Here is a 15,801-nt window from a genome sequence, read left to right as displayed (position 1 = left end):
GAAATGTTGATTGAAGGATAATATTGGCCAGGACACTGGGGATAACTCCCCTGCTCATCAAAATAGTGCCATAGGGTCTTTTACATCCACCTGAAAGAGCAGACAGGGCCTCAGTTTAACATCTCATCTGAAAGACGGCACCTCTGACAGTGCAGCACACCCTCAGTATTGCATTGGAGTGTCAGCCTAGTTTTTTGTGCTCAAGTGTCTGGAGTGAGACTTGAACTCAACCTTCTGACTCAGAGGCAAAGGTGCTACCGACGGAGCCACAGCTGGTGACTTAACGCCTGTTTCCGGCACGGGCACTGCACGCCAATTTTTGGCCTTCACCAATATGGCAGGCAGCGCATGTCCTGCTCATATTGACCATGTTTAGTGTCTGAATGTTTAGCTGTTTAGTGTCTGAATGCTTGCTCCATGTTCAGTGTTTTCTCTTGCAGGCCCTGCGAATGCTGTGGATCCACCCAGACAACAGAACTGTATAATGCACATCGATATGGACTGCTTCTTTGTATCAGTGGGCATTCGTGATCGTCCAGAACTGAAGGGTTTGTAAATGTCAAACTATTATCAGTGGTTCAACTGGCGAGATACAATGTATATTGTGTTGTGAATTTAAACTGAGCATCAGGGCATAATCTCATTGGAGTTTCAAGATCATACTAATTTGCTACACTGTAGGGCTAGGGAAAATAAACTTTGCATAATACCACGTAGACTTATTGTTCCATCCACTGTTCTTGACCAGTGGTATCCATTGGCTTCTAGCTGTAACACCTTAATAACTAGCTCAGTCTTGGTTGAAACATTTCTGTTTGTGGCAAGTCCATCTAAAGTTATAAAAAAAAAAAAATCCACACCATCTTTCAACCTTTCCCCTTGCAGCCCAACAAGCTGGGCTGCATCTGCACTGACACTTTCATGACAATAGAGAGCACTAGATTTGAAGGTTTTAAAATGTACTACAGTAGTTAATACCCCAACCATAGTACAAGAATAGAGTTGGGATGAGGTGTTTGTACAGAGTGCTTTGGTCAGAAGTGAATGTGGCTGGTTCCAGAAAGGAGGGTGCAGTTTGTATTGGAGGCTCAAGCAGAGGTTATGTTCCAGGCTGCAGTAGGTGCGGCAGTTCTGTTAGGGAGGGTTCAGGATAAGGTGGAGACTTAGTTGAGACTGGACCCTGGATCAATGCCAGCCTGGTGTTTTTTAAGTTGCGAGTAGAGATTAATCAGATCATATAAAAAAGATGCAGTTTGGGGTTTTGAGAGTGCTTTTAAAGGAAGGCAGGGAGATGGGCAGAGGAGTTTGGGGATTGAGTTCCAAAGTGTAGGCCTGAGATAATTGAAGGCTCTGATATCGAGTAGAGGGAGGAGAATGACACACTGGTAGCTAGTCAGAGGAGTGGAGGGCAAAAGAGAGCAGGAAGGCTGGAGAAAGTAGAGGTTGGGTGAGTTGGGACCATGGAGGGATTTGTAGATAAGGAGGTGAACTTTAAATCTAATGTACTGAAGGTCAGGTAGTAAGTATAGATGGGTGAGGAATGAGTGATGGGTGAGCAGAGCTCAGTGGGGGATAATATGGGACAGGATATGATGGCAAAGTTTTCAATGGTTTACAGTTAATAGAAACCGGAGGACAGCAAGGAGCACATTTGAGAAATAGAGTCTCGAGATGGCAATGGTATTTTTGCAGCGGTGGGAGGTGGGAACTGTTGTGAAGATGAAAGTTAAGCAGCCTTGGTGATGGATAGGCTATGGGTTTTGAAGATCATTCTCAAAGGGAAGTCGTGACTCATCCAGAAGAGAGTCAAGCCTGGGATGGTTGAGAGAGGAGGATGCCTGGAGAATCAAATTGGGTGGATTGGCAGACAGGGAAGGGCATTTCCTGAAAGGAAAAAACAAACCTGGGTAGTAAAAGGGAGAGATGAGATGGAGAAAGAGAGGGTGGAGCGGGACATGACTGAAAAAGAGCCAGAAAGTAGTAGCCAATAAATGGACAAGAAAAATATAAAATTGAGGACAGAAGGTTTTGCAGTAAGGGTTCGATGAGCACAGGTAACCAACCCAAGTGGTCAGTACAGAATCAGTGACAAATGTCAAAGAAGTAGAGGGAAGTCAGAAGAGATCAGAGTTAGCGAAAAGGTGGAGAAGTTGAGATAGTTTGAGATCTGAGAAATCTAATGTTTGCGTAGATGGTTGCAGAAGTCCTGAGTCTATGAGGAAGGTCAGCAACAAAGAGGTTAGAGAGGACTATGAGGAGGGAAAAGAAAGACTTGCATTTATATCGCACCTCTCAAAACACAGGATGTCCCATAATGCCACACAGCCAATGAAGTGCTTTTGAAATGTTGTCACTGTTGTAATGTAGAAAAAAAGTTGGAGAAACTGCAGAAAGTTGTGCAACTGAATGTGACATCTACAATAGAACGTGAACAAAAAGCTGCTGAGTGAAGATTGAAACATCCGTGGGACAATAACCAATTTAGAGCTGCACAACAGAGGTGGAGAAAATGTAGGCAGCAGAAATAACCTGCTTAGCTGCCTTGGAGCTTTAACAATGATGGATTGCAGGTGTGCTGGGAGGAGGGTTGCTGGGTCAAGTTGCGCGGATTCAGCCTGCAGACTTTGCACAGGGGTTGACAGGTCAGGTTTTTATACAAGGCACATGGTATAGTATTATCATGGTCTAATTGACTGGGCAACTTCTTCATTTCATACCCGAAGATGCTGGATCAAATATTGGGTCAGGAGCAAAGGGAGACACAGAATATGTAGGGCTAGAAATTCAGTTTTTGGCGATACCGTTTTATCCCCGCTATTTTACAGAAAAAACCCCACTAAAAACGTTGCCATTTTTTAAGGGGGTAAAATTGCCGAAAAAATGAGCCCGCCGGTAAAAATCGGCGTTGCACGAGGATTCACGCTGGAAAATACGGTCCTCGCCAACTGTAGCTTGAGGTCTATCACCGTCAAAAATACAAGCCCTGGAAGGGGAGAAAACACACAAAAAAATTGCAAAAATAAAAAAACAAAATATTCACTGAAAAAGAATTAAAAAATAAAAACTTCAACTTACCTTTTTGCAGGTCTTCATACCTACCGCTGTTTCTGGGCTTCAAAGCAAGCTTTTCTCAGGCGTTTTTTTTTTCACCCCAAGTACAGGTTCACCAAACGGCCAATTTTAAGCAGTGTTTTTTTTTGGCTGTTTTCGACCCTGTCGATCTGCTTTTCGGCGATATTTCAAAACTGCCTTTCATTAACTTTGGCCAATTTAGGTGAATACCTTTTACCGGCAAAAAAGCAAAATATCGTCGAAAAAACGTGCGCAAAGCTGGCCAATTACTCCCCCGTAGAATGCGAACCCTTTTTGTGGAGGAGTAACGGTGACTGGAGGAGAAAAAAAGTAATTGACTCTTGAACTATTTAGAACTTTTTGTTTGAATGGAAGTAAAGTTGCAGGTGATAATGTTCATCGTTTACTACAGATGCAGATTGGCAAAATGTATTCTCTTCAAATGTGGCAATATTCTCTTCAAACAGACCTATTTGGGACTGGCTGTTACAAGGAGACCCTTTTTATATTAGAAATTCCTGTAATTAACCCTCCTGTTCTTTCCCTTTATCTCTCATCCACACCCAAAGGGAAAAAACTGAGCTTAGCTTTATTATATGAAGTACAGGAAAAAAAGTGAGATCAGAAATGTTACTTTTTTGCCTTCTAGGAAAGCCGGTAGCTGTTACCCACAACAGAGGTCAAGGTCGTGTGTCTGTCCGACCAAGTGCTAACCCACAGTTTGAAATGCAGTATTACCAGAAGAAGCTAATAAAAGGCAAGACAGGTAAGGATTTACCATTGTCGTGATGTATATTCATCTTTAGTTAATGCAAAAGTACACAGTTCTCGGTTTGTGAAAGTACACAGCTTTCACTTTGCGAAAGTACATAGCTTTCATTTTGTGTACATGTAATATTTTGGGATTTTTGTTCTTAATGGAAATAATTTTAAGATTGAGTTATATTTAAGGGTTAATTTCTAAAGCAAAGTGTATTCACAAGTTTTTTTGTTCAGCACAGAGACAAAAGTGCTAATGATTTAAGGCATTAAAGTTGTTTCCTCAAAGACAAGAAGCAATTCATTAGTCCATCTCTTTAGTCGATAAACAGGTCTCGCCCATTTGGAGAAATGTTCAAGTTTTACCACCAGGGCTCTGCAGCCTGTTTTGCAACACACCCGTTCTTTGTTTCCATTGAAGTAAATGAAAATCAGACAGGGTGTATAATGGGTGGAAGAATCACCAATTTTTTTAAGCTGCCAATAAAAGTTAAAATACCACTCCCATGTGCTGGGAACAGCCTGGGGGCCAGGTGTTCAACAGGGGGCTGTCTTGCATTTGCACTCTTCTCCAGCTGTGAAATCAGAGATAGAAATAGAGATAGAAGTACACACTGACAATTTTTTAAACGGAAATGTTAAGTTTTGAAAGTGTACATCATGATCTCCCACTGAATAGCTAATTAACACTTTGTTGCTATTCAGACTGATTTTAAGCTGCTGGCTAATTGTAGAGAAAAACTGCTGCATGGAGCCTTGGGAGTTTGCGCCTTATAAGTTTAATCTAAAAGTGCAGAAATATAAGTTACAAAATTCAACTCGGGTAGCCCAGGCTCTCTCAGGCGGTCCCTCGTATCGAGGATGACTTGCTACCACACCAAAAAGGGATGAGTTCACAGGTGTTTCGATAAAGGACCTGATATTCCAGGTCGCGAACTACATATTGAAGGGCAGAAGATGCCTGTGCATGGATTTTTTTAACGTGTGGTAGCCATTGCACACCAACCACCACACGGGCTTAACAGAGCTAGGTCTTGGTCCACTGGCAAGGATTAACCAAGACGACTGGCGACCAGCTCTGCTGCACGGACCTAGTGCATGCACACATCGCTGTGTGGGCAGGCCTGTGCTGCCCCTGGGCCCTCGTCTCTTCTGGGGCCCGAACTCCCGCCTTTACTGGGCCCCGATCTCTCTCTGCTCCTCTGCCCCGGTCATTCGCCGTACCTCCACCTCGATCATTCGCCACACCTCTGCTGTACCTGGGTCCCGCCAAAGTTCCTGCCCATGCTCCAATCGGCGATCTTGAAGTGGCTCCTCCTCTTATACCCCCAACCTGCGGCTGGTGTTTCCTCGCAGGTCGGGGCACCATGCTAGTTCCAGGGCCGCCACTCCTCTTATACCCCCTTATAATATAGCACAGGCTAAATATACATTGTCACACGGGTTTTTAATTGATTTTGAACAGAACAAATAAATGACTATCAGTCGGAAAGGTGCCTAAAATGAGTTTTTGATATTAATGGGGGAGGGGGGGTGGGGAAGACGATTAATGCCAGTGGATATGCTTATTTATTTGTATAACTTCTTTCGATCCGATTACATTTTATGGGATTTTAATTTTACTGTGGAAGAAAGAAATGGATAAAACTAACATCAAATGCACAGTGCTAATTTTGCATTTCATTGCTTTCATAGAAGAGAAAAAAGTGCCTGATAAATTAGATGGAAACACCTGGGAGAATTCAAATCCTGCCTGTGTAAACGGTATTAACATGGATGTGACGGCCTTGTCAATGGCAGAAATTGCATCCTGTAGTTATGAAGCTAGGTAAATAAAAGCTGTGTGATTTGAGAATAATTCTAAAAAAGATATATACTAAAAGGTTTGTGCATTTCATATACTGATTGTTGCACCTGATTTATTTAAGCTGTTTATTATTGGAATAAACTACTTTATAAAAGTTACTTCAATAACTATTGATAGAAATGTCCTCTGGTAATGTTAAATCTGGACCTGTGGCAGTGGTACCTTGATGTTCCAATGGGATATCATAAGAAGGATCAAAAACATCCAGTTAGATAGACTCAATTCAGGGGGGAAATGGCTGGTCTGCGTCAGGCTCAATGGACCAGCTGGTCTTTTCCAGTTTGTCATTTATGTATGTTTGTACTAACTTAACCTCCACTTTGATTCTTTGAATTGGAATCTATTGGACTTGGAAAATTGGATATGAGAGTCTGAATATACTTCTCCTTGACAGAATCTTGCATATAATTTTACCAATGATATTTTTGTTTATTGTAAAATATGCATGTAATTGGTTTTATTGTCATTCCTCGGCAGACAGACTGGTATTAAGAATGGCATGTTTTTTGGACAAGCGAAACAGCTGTGCCCTGAACTTCAGGCTGTCAGCTATAACTTCAAAGCCTACAAAGAAGTAGCAGCGATTATGTATGAAACACTGGCAAGGTTTGTTCTTGCATTTGAAATGAATACAAAATATCCCTTCAAACAGTAAATTAAACATTACATTTGATAGAAAATAATCTAAATGTACAGTTAAAGCAAGAAATAATAAATGTGCTCATTTGCTACTTCCCTGTGAGTAAATTATATTCAGCTACATTTCTATAAAAGTAGTTATTTCTGACCCAGATAGCTCATTTTACAGTCTTGCACGCATGCTTGCCAACATGGCTAATGTGGATAATTGGTCATTTATTTTAGTTGTACATAAAATTGCAGTTTCCTAGCTGCCTCCAATCAGAATTTCTAAAGCATAAAGCGCAATAACAAAGGACAACTAAATCTGGACTTGTACTGTGCTCCGTGAAAACTCAAACCATTGTGAGACTAATCTGTAGCGGGTATCACACATGGATTTGTTAAGTCAGGTCATGTTTGACAAATGTAGTTTTTGAACACGTGACCAATAGAATAGATAAAGTGAATGCAGTAGATGTAGTGGGTATAGAATTTCAGAAGCTGTTCAATAAGGTGGTTCACAAGAGGGTTAGAAAAATTCAGGTGTCTGGTATGAGGAATTAACAGAATAGATAGAAAGTTTGTTTGATGAACACGAAACAAAGAGTAAATGGATTGGAACATAGCAACAAGCGTAGCCCATTCAACCCTGCAAGCCTGCTCAGTCATTCAATTAGATCGTGGCTGATCTGTGTCTCAACGCCATTTAACTCCTTTAGAAACATAGAAAGTAGGTGCAGGAGTAGGCCATTCGGCCCTTCGAGCCTGCACCACCATTCAATAAGATCATGGCTGATCATTCACCTCAGTACCCCTTTCCTGCTTTCTCTCCATACCCCTTGATCCCTTTAGCCGTAAGGGCCATATCTAACTCCCTCTTGAATATTTCTAACGAACTGGCATCAACAACTCTCTGTGGTAGAGAATTCCACAGGTTAGCAACTCTGAGTGAAGAAGTTTCTCCCCATCTCAGTCCTAAATGGCTTACCCCTTATCCTTAGACTGTGACCCCTGGTTCTGGACTTCCCCAACATCGGGAACATGCTTCCTGCATCTAACCTGTCCAATCCCGTCAGAATGTTATGTGTTTCTATGAGATCCCCTCTCATTCTCCTAAACTCCAGTGAATACAGGCCCAGTCAATCCAGTCTCTCCTCATATGTCAGTCCTGCCATCCCGGGAATTAGTCTGGTGAACCTTCGCTGCACTCCCTCACTAGCAAGAACGTCCTTCCTCAGGAGACCAAAACTGAACACAATATTCCAGGTGAGGCCTTACCAAGGCCCTGTACAACTGCAGTAAGACCTCCCTGCTCTAATACTCAAATACCCTAGCTATGAAGGCCAACATACCATTTGCCTTCTTCACCGCCTGCTGCACCTGCATGCCAACTTTCAATGACTGATCAACCATGACACCCAGGTCTCGTTGCACCTCCCCTTTTCCTAATCTGCCGCCATTCAGATAATATTCTGCCTTCGTGTTTTTGCCACCAAAGTGGATAACCTCACATTTATCCACATTATACTGCATCTGCCATGCATTTGCCCACTCACCTAACATAGAAACATAGAAAGTAGGTGCAGGAGTAGGCCATTCGGCCCTTCGAGCCTGCACCGCCATTCAATGAGTTCATGGCTGAACACGCAACTTCAGTACCCCATTCCTGCTTTCTCGCCATACCCCTTGATCCCCCTAGTAGTAAGGACTACATCTAACTCCTGTTTGAATATATTTAGTGAATTGGCCCAACTAGTCCAAGTCACCCTGCAGCCTCTTAGCACCCTCCTCACCGCCACCCAGTTTAGTGTCATCTGCAAACTTGGAGATATTACACTTAATTCCTTCATCCAAATCATTGATGTACATTGTAAAGAGCTGGGGTCCCAGCACTGAGACCTGCGGCACCCCACTAGTCACTGCCTGCCATTCTGAAAAGGACCCGTTTATCCCGACTCTCTGCTTCCTGTCTGCCAACCAATTCTCTATTCACGTCAGTACATTACCCCCAATACCATGTGCTTTGATTTTGCACATCAATCTCTTGCATGGGACCTTGTCAAAAGCCTTTTGAAAGTCCAAATACACCACATCCACTGGTTCTCCCTTGTCCACTCTACTAGTTACATCCTCAAAAAATTCTAGAAGATTTGTCAAGCATGATTTCCCTTTTATAAATCCATGACCGATCTTGTCACTGCTTTCCAAATGCACTGCTATTTCATCTTTAATAATTGATTCCAACATTTTCCCTATTACTGATGTCAGGCTAACCGGTCTATAATTCCCCGTTTTCTCTCTCCCTCCTTTTTTAAAAAGTGGTGTTACATTAGCTACCTTCCAGTCCATAGGAACTGATCCAGAGTCGATAGACTGTTGGAAAATGATCACCAATGTATCCACTATTTCTAGGGCCACTTCCTTAAGTACTCTGGGAGGCTGACTATCAGGCCCTGGGGAATTATCGGCCTTCAATCCCATCAATTTCCCTAACACAATTTGCTGACTAATAAGATTTCCTTCAGTTCCTCCTTCTCGCTAGACCCTCAGTCCCCTAGTATTTCCGGAAGGTTATTTGTGTCTTCCTTCGTGAAGACAGAACCAAAGTATTTGTTCAATTGGTCTGCCATTTCTTTGTTCTCCATTATAAATTTACCTGATTCTGACTGCAAGAGGCCTATGTTTGTCTTCACTAATCTTTTTCTCTTCCCATATCTATAGAAGCTTTTGCAGTCAGTTTTTATGTTCCCTGCAAGCTTCCTCTCATACTCTATTTTCCCCCTCCTAATTTAACCCTTTGTCCTCCTCTGTTGAATTCTAAATTTCTCCCAGTCCTCAGGTTTGCTGCTTTTTCTGGCCAATTTATATGCCTCTTCCTTGGATTTAACACTATCCCTAATTTCCCTTGTTAGCCATGGTTGAGCCACCTTCCCCGTTTTATTTTTACTCCAGACAGGGATGTACAATTGTTGAAGTTCATCCATGTGATCTTTAAATGTTTGCCATTGCCTATCCACCGTCAAGCCTTTAAGTATCATTCGCCAGTCTATTCTAGCCAATTCATGTCTCATACCATCGAAGTAACCTTTCCTTAAGTTCAGGACCCTAGTCTCTGAATTAACTGTGTCACTCTCCACCTTAATAAAGAATTCTACCATATTATGGTCACTCTTCCCCAAGGGGCCTCGCACAACAAGATTGCTAATTAGTCCTTTCTCATTACACATCACCCAGTCTAGGATGGCCAATCCTCTAGTTGGTTCCTCGACATATTGGTCTAGAAAACCATCCCTAATACTCTCCAGGAAATCCTCCTCCAATGTAGTGCTACCAGTTTGGTTAGTCCAATCTATATGTGGATTAAAGTCACCCATGATAACTCCTGTATCTTTATTGCACGCATTCCTAATTTCTTGTTTGATGCTGTCCCCAACCTCACTACTACAGTTTGGTGGTCTGTACACAACTCCCACAAGCGTTTTCTGCCCTTTGGTATTCCGCAACTCTACCCATACAGATTCCACATCATCCAAGCTAATGTCCTTCCTTACCATTACGTTAATTTCCTCTTTAACCAGCAAATCTATCCCACCACTTTTTCCTTTCTGTCCATCCTTTCTGAATGTTGAATACCCCTGGATGTTGAATTCCCAGCCTTGGTCACCTTGGAGCCATGTCTCCGTAATCCAAATTATATCATATTCGTTAATAGCTGCCTGCGCAGTTAATTCGTCCACCTTATTACGAATACTCCTCGCATTGAGGCACAGAGCCTTCAGGCTTGTCTTTTTAGCACACTTTGTCCCTTTAGACTTTTGCTGTAATGTGGCCCTTTTTGATTTTTGCCTTGGGTTTCTCTGCTTTTTACTTTTCTTTCTATCTTTCGCTTCTGCCCCCATTTTATTTCCCTCTGTCTCCCTGCAAAGGTTCCCATCCCCCTGCCATATTAGTTTAACCCCTCCCCAATAACAGTAGCAAACACTCCCCCCTAGGACATTGGTTCCGGTCCTGCCCAGGTGCAGACTGTCTGGTTTATACTGGTCCCACCTCCCCCAGAACCGGTTCCAATGTCCCAGGAATTTGAATCCCTCCATCCTTTAATTTGATATCCCTTAATATGCTGACTGTTTTGAAGCTTTCAGTTGACCTAGTCTCAACAGCTTTTTGGGAGCGATTGTTCCAGATTTCCACTACCATTTGTGTGAAGAAGTGCTTCCAGGTATCAACTCTGAGCAGCCTAACTCTAATTGTAAGGTTATGTCCCCTTGTTCTGGACTCCCCCACTCGAGGAAATTATTTCTTTCTATCTACCCTATGAAATCCTTTAATCATATTAAATACCTCAATTAAATCACCCCTTAAACTTCTATTAGAGAATGGTTTGAAATTGTTTATCCTAGGGGTCAGTGTTGGGCCCACTTTTGTCCTTGTATGGATAGACATAGATAGAAAATAATATGACAGCACAAAAGTAGGGGTTTGACAATTGGCAAAACGTTAAAAGGCTTAAGAAAAATGTAGTCAATCGAATGAGCGGGGAAGTGACCGATGCAATTTCATATGCGTAAATGTGAGGTAATGCATTTTTGGAGAAAAAGCAAGAAATGAGAGTATACACTTGATGGAAAGATGCTGAATGAAGGGTGTGAATAAACAGAGATACCTACAGGTTTATTTACATAATTCCCTGAAGGTGCAAATGCAGGTAGGTGAAGCCATAAAAGAGCCTGATAGAAATTTGCAGGTTTATAAATGGGCACAGAGTAGAGGATCAATGAAGTAATCAAAAATTTGGAGAAAACATTGGTTAGGCCACAGTTTTGGGTGCCATATTATAAAAGGAACATTAAAGGCAAAGGGAACATGCAGAGTAAATTAACCAGGATGATGCCAGGGGTGCAAAACTATAGTTAATTGGGAGAGTCTTGAGGTACTCGGACTATAGGTGTCAGCCTTGGCTCAGTGGTAGTACACTTGCATTTAAGTCAGAAGGCTGTGGGTTCCAGTCTCATTCCAGGCCTTGAGCACCTAATCAATACTGACACTCCAGTGCAGTACTGAAGGGAGTGCGACACTGATGGAGGTGCCGTCTTTCAGATAAGAAGTTAAACCGAGTTTATATGTCTGCCCTCTCAGGTGGACGTATAAGATCCCATTGCACTATTCGAAGAAGAGCATTGGAGTTCTCCCAGTGTCCCAATCAACATTTATTCCTCAACCATTATTCCATTATTAAGGAAGTAGCAACAGGGCATTTAGAAAATCATAATATGGTTAGACAGAGTCAGCATGGTTTTATGAAAAGGAAATCGTGTTTAACAAATTTACATAAGAACATAAGAAATAGGAGCAGGAATAGGCCATACAGCTCCTCGAGTCTGCTCCGCCATTTAATATGATCATGGCTGATCCGATCATGGACTTGGGTCCACTTCCCTGCCCGCTCCCCATAACCCCTTATTCCCTTATCGGTTAAGAAACTGTCTATCTCTGTCTTAAATTTATTCAATGTCCCAGCTTCCACAGCTCTCTGAGGTAGCGAATTCCACAGATTTACAACCCTCTGAGAGAAATTCCTCCTCATCTCAGTTTTAAATGGGCGGCCCTCTATCTAAGATTATGCCCCCTAGTTCTAGTCTCCCCTATCAAGTGGAAACATCCACCTTGTCAAGCCCCCTCATAATCTTGTACGTTTCGATAAGATCACCTCTCATTTTTCTGAATTCCAATGGGTAGAGGCCCAACCTACTCAACCTTTCCTTATATGTCAACCATCTTATCTCTGGAATCAACCTAGTGAACCTTCTCTAAACTGCCTCCAAAGCAAGTATATCCTTTCTTAAATATGGAAACTAAACTGTACGCAGTATTCTAGGTGTGGCCTCACCAATACCTGTATAACTGTAGCAAGACTTCCCTGCTTTTATACTCCATCCCCTTTGCAATAAAGGCCAAGATTCTATTGGCCTTCCTGATCATTTGGTGTATCTGCATACTAACCTTTTGTGTTTCATGCACCAGGACCCCCAGGTCCTGCTGTACTGCAGCACTTTTGACATTTTTCTCCATTTAAATAATAACTTACTCTTTGATTTTTTTTTTTCTGCCAAAGTGCATAACCTCACATTTTCCAACATTATACTCCATCTGCCAAATTTTTGCCCATTCACTTAGCCTGTCTATGTCTGTTTGCAGGTTTTTTGTGTCCTCACACATTGATTTTCCTCCCATCTTTGTATCGTCATCAAACTTGGCTACTTTACACTCGATCCCTTCATCCAAATCGTTAATATAGATTGTAAATAGTTGGGGTCCCAGCATTGATGCCTGCGGCACCCCACTAGTTACTGGTTGCCAACCAGAGAATGAACCATTTATCCCGACTCTCTGTTTTCTGTTAGTTAGCCAGTCCTCTATCCATGTTAATACATTACCCCCAACCCCGTGAACTTTTATCTTGTGCAGTAACCTTTTATGTGGCACCTTGTCAAATGCCTCCTGGAAGTCCAAATACACCACATCCGCTGGTTCCCTTTTATCTACCCTGTTCATTACATCCTCAAAGCATTCCAGCAAATTAGCATTTATTAGAGTTTTTTTGAGGATAGATTACTCGTAGGGTAGATAAAGGGGAACCAGGGGCTGTAGTATATTTGGATTTTCAAAACGCATTTGATTCGGTGCACATGAAAGGTTGCTACACAAGGTAAGGGCTCATAGATTTATGGGTAATATATTAGCATGAATAGAGAATTGGTTAATGGACAGAGAGTAGGGATAAACGGGTCATTTTCCAGTTGGCGGCCTGTAAATAGTGGGTTGCCGCAAGGATCAGTGCTTGGGCCTCAGCTATTTACAATCTATATTAATGTCTTCGATGAAGGAACCGAGTGTAATGTATTCAATTTTATTGACGATACAAAGCTAGGTGGAAAAGTAAGCTGTGAGGAGGACACAAAGAGCCCGCAAAGGGATATAGACAGGCAATAAAGTGGCGGATGGAGTAAAATGTGGGGAAATGTGAAGTTATGCACTTTAGTAGGAAGAATAGAAAAACAGAATATTTTTTAAATTATGAGAAACTATTAAATGTTGGTGTTCAAAGAGATTTAGGTGTCCTCATGCAAGAAACACAAAGTTAATATGCAGGTATAGCAAGCAATTAGGAAGGCAAATTGCATGTTGGCCTTTATTGAAAGGGGGTTGGAGTACAAGAGTAAGGAAGTCTTACGACAATTGTCTAGGGCTTTGGTGAGACCATACCTGGGTTACTGTGCACAGTTTTGGTCTCCTTATCTGAGAGGGTATACTTGCCTTCGAGGCGGTGCAACGAAGGTTCACTAGATTGATCCCTGGGATGGGAGGGTAGATGTATGAGCAGAGATTGAGTAGATTGGGCCTACAATCTCGAGTTTAGAAGAATGAGAGGTGATCTCGTTGAAACATATAATAATCTGAGCAGGTTTGACTGGGTAGAATCATAGAAACAGAATAGTTACAGCATGGAAAGAGGACATTCGGCCCGTCGAGCCCATGCTGGCTCTTTGCAAGAACACCTCAGCTAGTCCCACTCCCTCACCCTTTCCCCATAGCCCTGCAATTTTTTTCTTTCAGGTACTTATCCAACTCCCTCTTGAAAGCCATGATTGAGTCTGCCTCCACCACCCTTTCAGGCAGTGCATTCCAGATCCTAACCACTCGCTGTGCAAATAAGTTTTTTCATAAGTCGCCTTTGGTTCTTTTGCCAATCATCTTAAATCTGTGTCCTCTGGTTCTCGACCCTTCTGCCAATGGGAACAGTTTTTCTCTATCCACAATGTCCCAGACCCCTCATAATTTTGAATACCTCTATCAAATCTCTCAATCTTCTCTACTCTAAGGAGAATAACCCCAGCTTCTCGAGTTTATCCATGTAACTGAAGTCCCTCATCCCTGGAATCATTCTCGTAAATCTTTTCTGCACCCTCTCTAAGGCCTTCACATCCTTCCTAAAGTGTGGTGCCCAGAATTGGACACACTACTCCAGTTGAAGCCAAACCAGTGTTTTATACAGGTTCATCGTAATTTCCACACTTTTGTACTCTGTACCTCTATTCTTAATGTCCAGGATCCTGTGTGCATTTTTAGCTGCTTTCTCAACTTGCCCTACCAGCTTCAACAATGTATGCACATATACCCCTAGGTCTCTCTGCTCATGCACCCCCTTTAGAATTGTACCCTTTGGTTTATATTTCCTCTCCTCATACCAAAATGTATCTCTTCACACTTTTCTGCATTAAATTTCATCTGCCCATTCCACCAGCCTGTCTATGTCCTCTTAAAGTCTATCACTAACCTCTTCACTGTTCACAATACTTTCAAGTTTTGTGTCATCTGAAAATTTTGAAATTGTGTCCTGTACACCCACATTCAAATCATTAATAGATATCAAGAAAAGCAGTGGTCCTAGAAACCAACCCTTTGGGAACACCACTGTATACCTTCCTCCAGTCTGAAAAACAACCGTTCACTACTCTGTTTCCTGTCACTTAGCCAATTTTGTATCCTGCTGTCCTTTTTATTCCATGGGCTTCAACTTTGCTGGCAAACCTATTATGTGGCACTTTGTCAAACGTCTTTTGGAAATCCATGTACAGCACATCAACCGCATTGCCGTCATCAACCCTCTCTCTTACCTCATCAAAAAACTCGATCAAGTTGGTTAAACATGATATGCCTTTAACAAATCCGTGTTGGCTTTCCTTAATTAATCCACACTTGTCCAAGTGACTGTTAATTTTGTTCCTGATTATTGTTTCTAAGAACTTCCCTACTACCGAGGTTAAACTGACTGGCCTTTAGTTGATGGGTTTATCTTTACATCCTTTTTTAAACAAGGGTGTAACATTTGCAATTCTCCAGTCCTCTGGCGCCACCCCCATTTCTAAGGAGGATTAGAAGATTATGGTCAGTACCTCCGCGATTTCTTCCTTCACTTCCCTCAGTGTCCTAGGATGAATCCCATCTGGTCCTGGTGACTTATCTACTTTAAATACAGCCAGCGGTTCTTGTAATCCTCTATCAATTTTTATCCCAACCAGTATCTCCTCTCTCTACCTCCTCATTTACTATGTCTATGGCAGTATCTTCTTTCTTGGTAAAGACCGATGCAAAGTACTCATTTCATACCTCAGCCATATCCTCTGCTTCTATGCGTAGGTCTCCTTTTTTGTTCCTTATTGGCCCACTCCATCTCTTACCACCCGTTTACTATTTATATTCCTATAAAAGATTTTGGGATTACCTTTTAAATTAGCTGCCATTCTAGTTTCGTACCTAGGCATATAAATTGGCCAGAAAAAGCAGCAAACCTGAGGACTGGGAGAAATTTAGAATTCAGCAGAGGAGGACAAAGGGTTTAATTAAGAGGGGGAAAATAGAGTACGAGAAGAAGCTTGCCGGGAACATAAAAACTGACTGCTAAAGCTCCTATAGCTATGTGA

At 42.1% G+C, this 15,801-nt stretch overlaps 1 protein-coding gene across 2 annotated transcripts in view; it reads left to right on the top strand.

Annotated features, from left to right (window-relative positions):
- The window catches only part of rev1 (REV1 DNA directed polymerase), a 141,337-nt gene that overhangs the window by 44,048 nt on the left and 81,488 nt on the right, over positions 1–15,801 (top strand). For both annotated transcript variants that reach the window (XR_011591337.1, XM_070873050.1), the window contains exons 7-10: positions 441–548; positions 3,722–3,838; positions 5,527–5,659; positions 6,176–6,304. Coding sequence is in view for 1 of the 2 variants with exons in the window: in XM_070873050.1 (XP_070729151.1) it covers positions 441–548; positions 3,722–3,838; positions 5,527–5,659; positions 6,176–6,304 (487 nt within the window). In the remaining variant the exon portion in view is untranslated. The remainder of the gene's footprint in view (positions 1–440; positions 549–3,721; positions 3,839–5,526; positions 5,660–6,175; positions 6,305–15,801) is intronic.

This window comes from Pristiophorus japonicus, unplaced genomic scaffold (assembly GCF_044704955.1).
Source record: "Pristiophorus japonicus isolate sPriJap1 unplaced genomic scaffold, sPriJap1.hap1 HAP1_SCAFFOLD_409, whole genome shotgun sequence".
In the NCBI taxonomy this organism is placed as follows: domain Eukaryota; kingdom Metazoa; phylum Chordata; class Chondrichthyes; family Pristiophoridae; genus Pristiophorus; species Pristiophorus japonicus.
The sequence above is the reverse complement of the archived record's forward strand: the minus strand, read 5'-3'. Positions and strand labels throughout refer to the sequence as shown.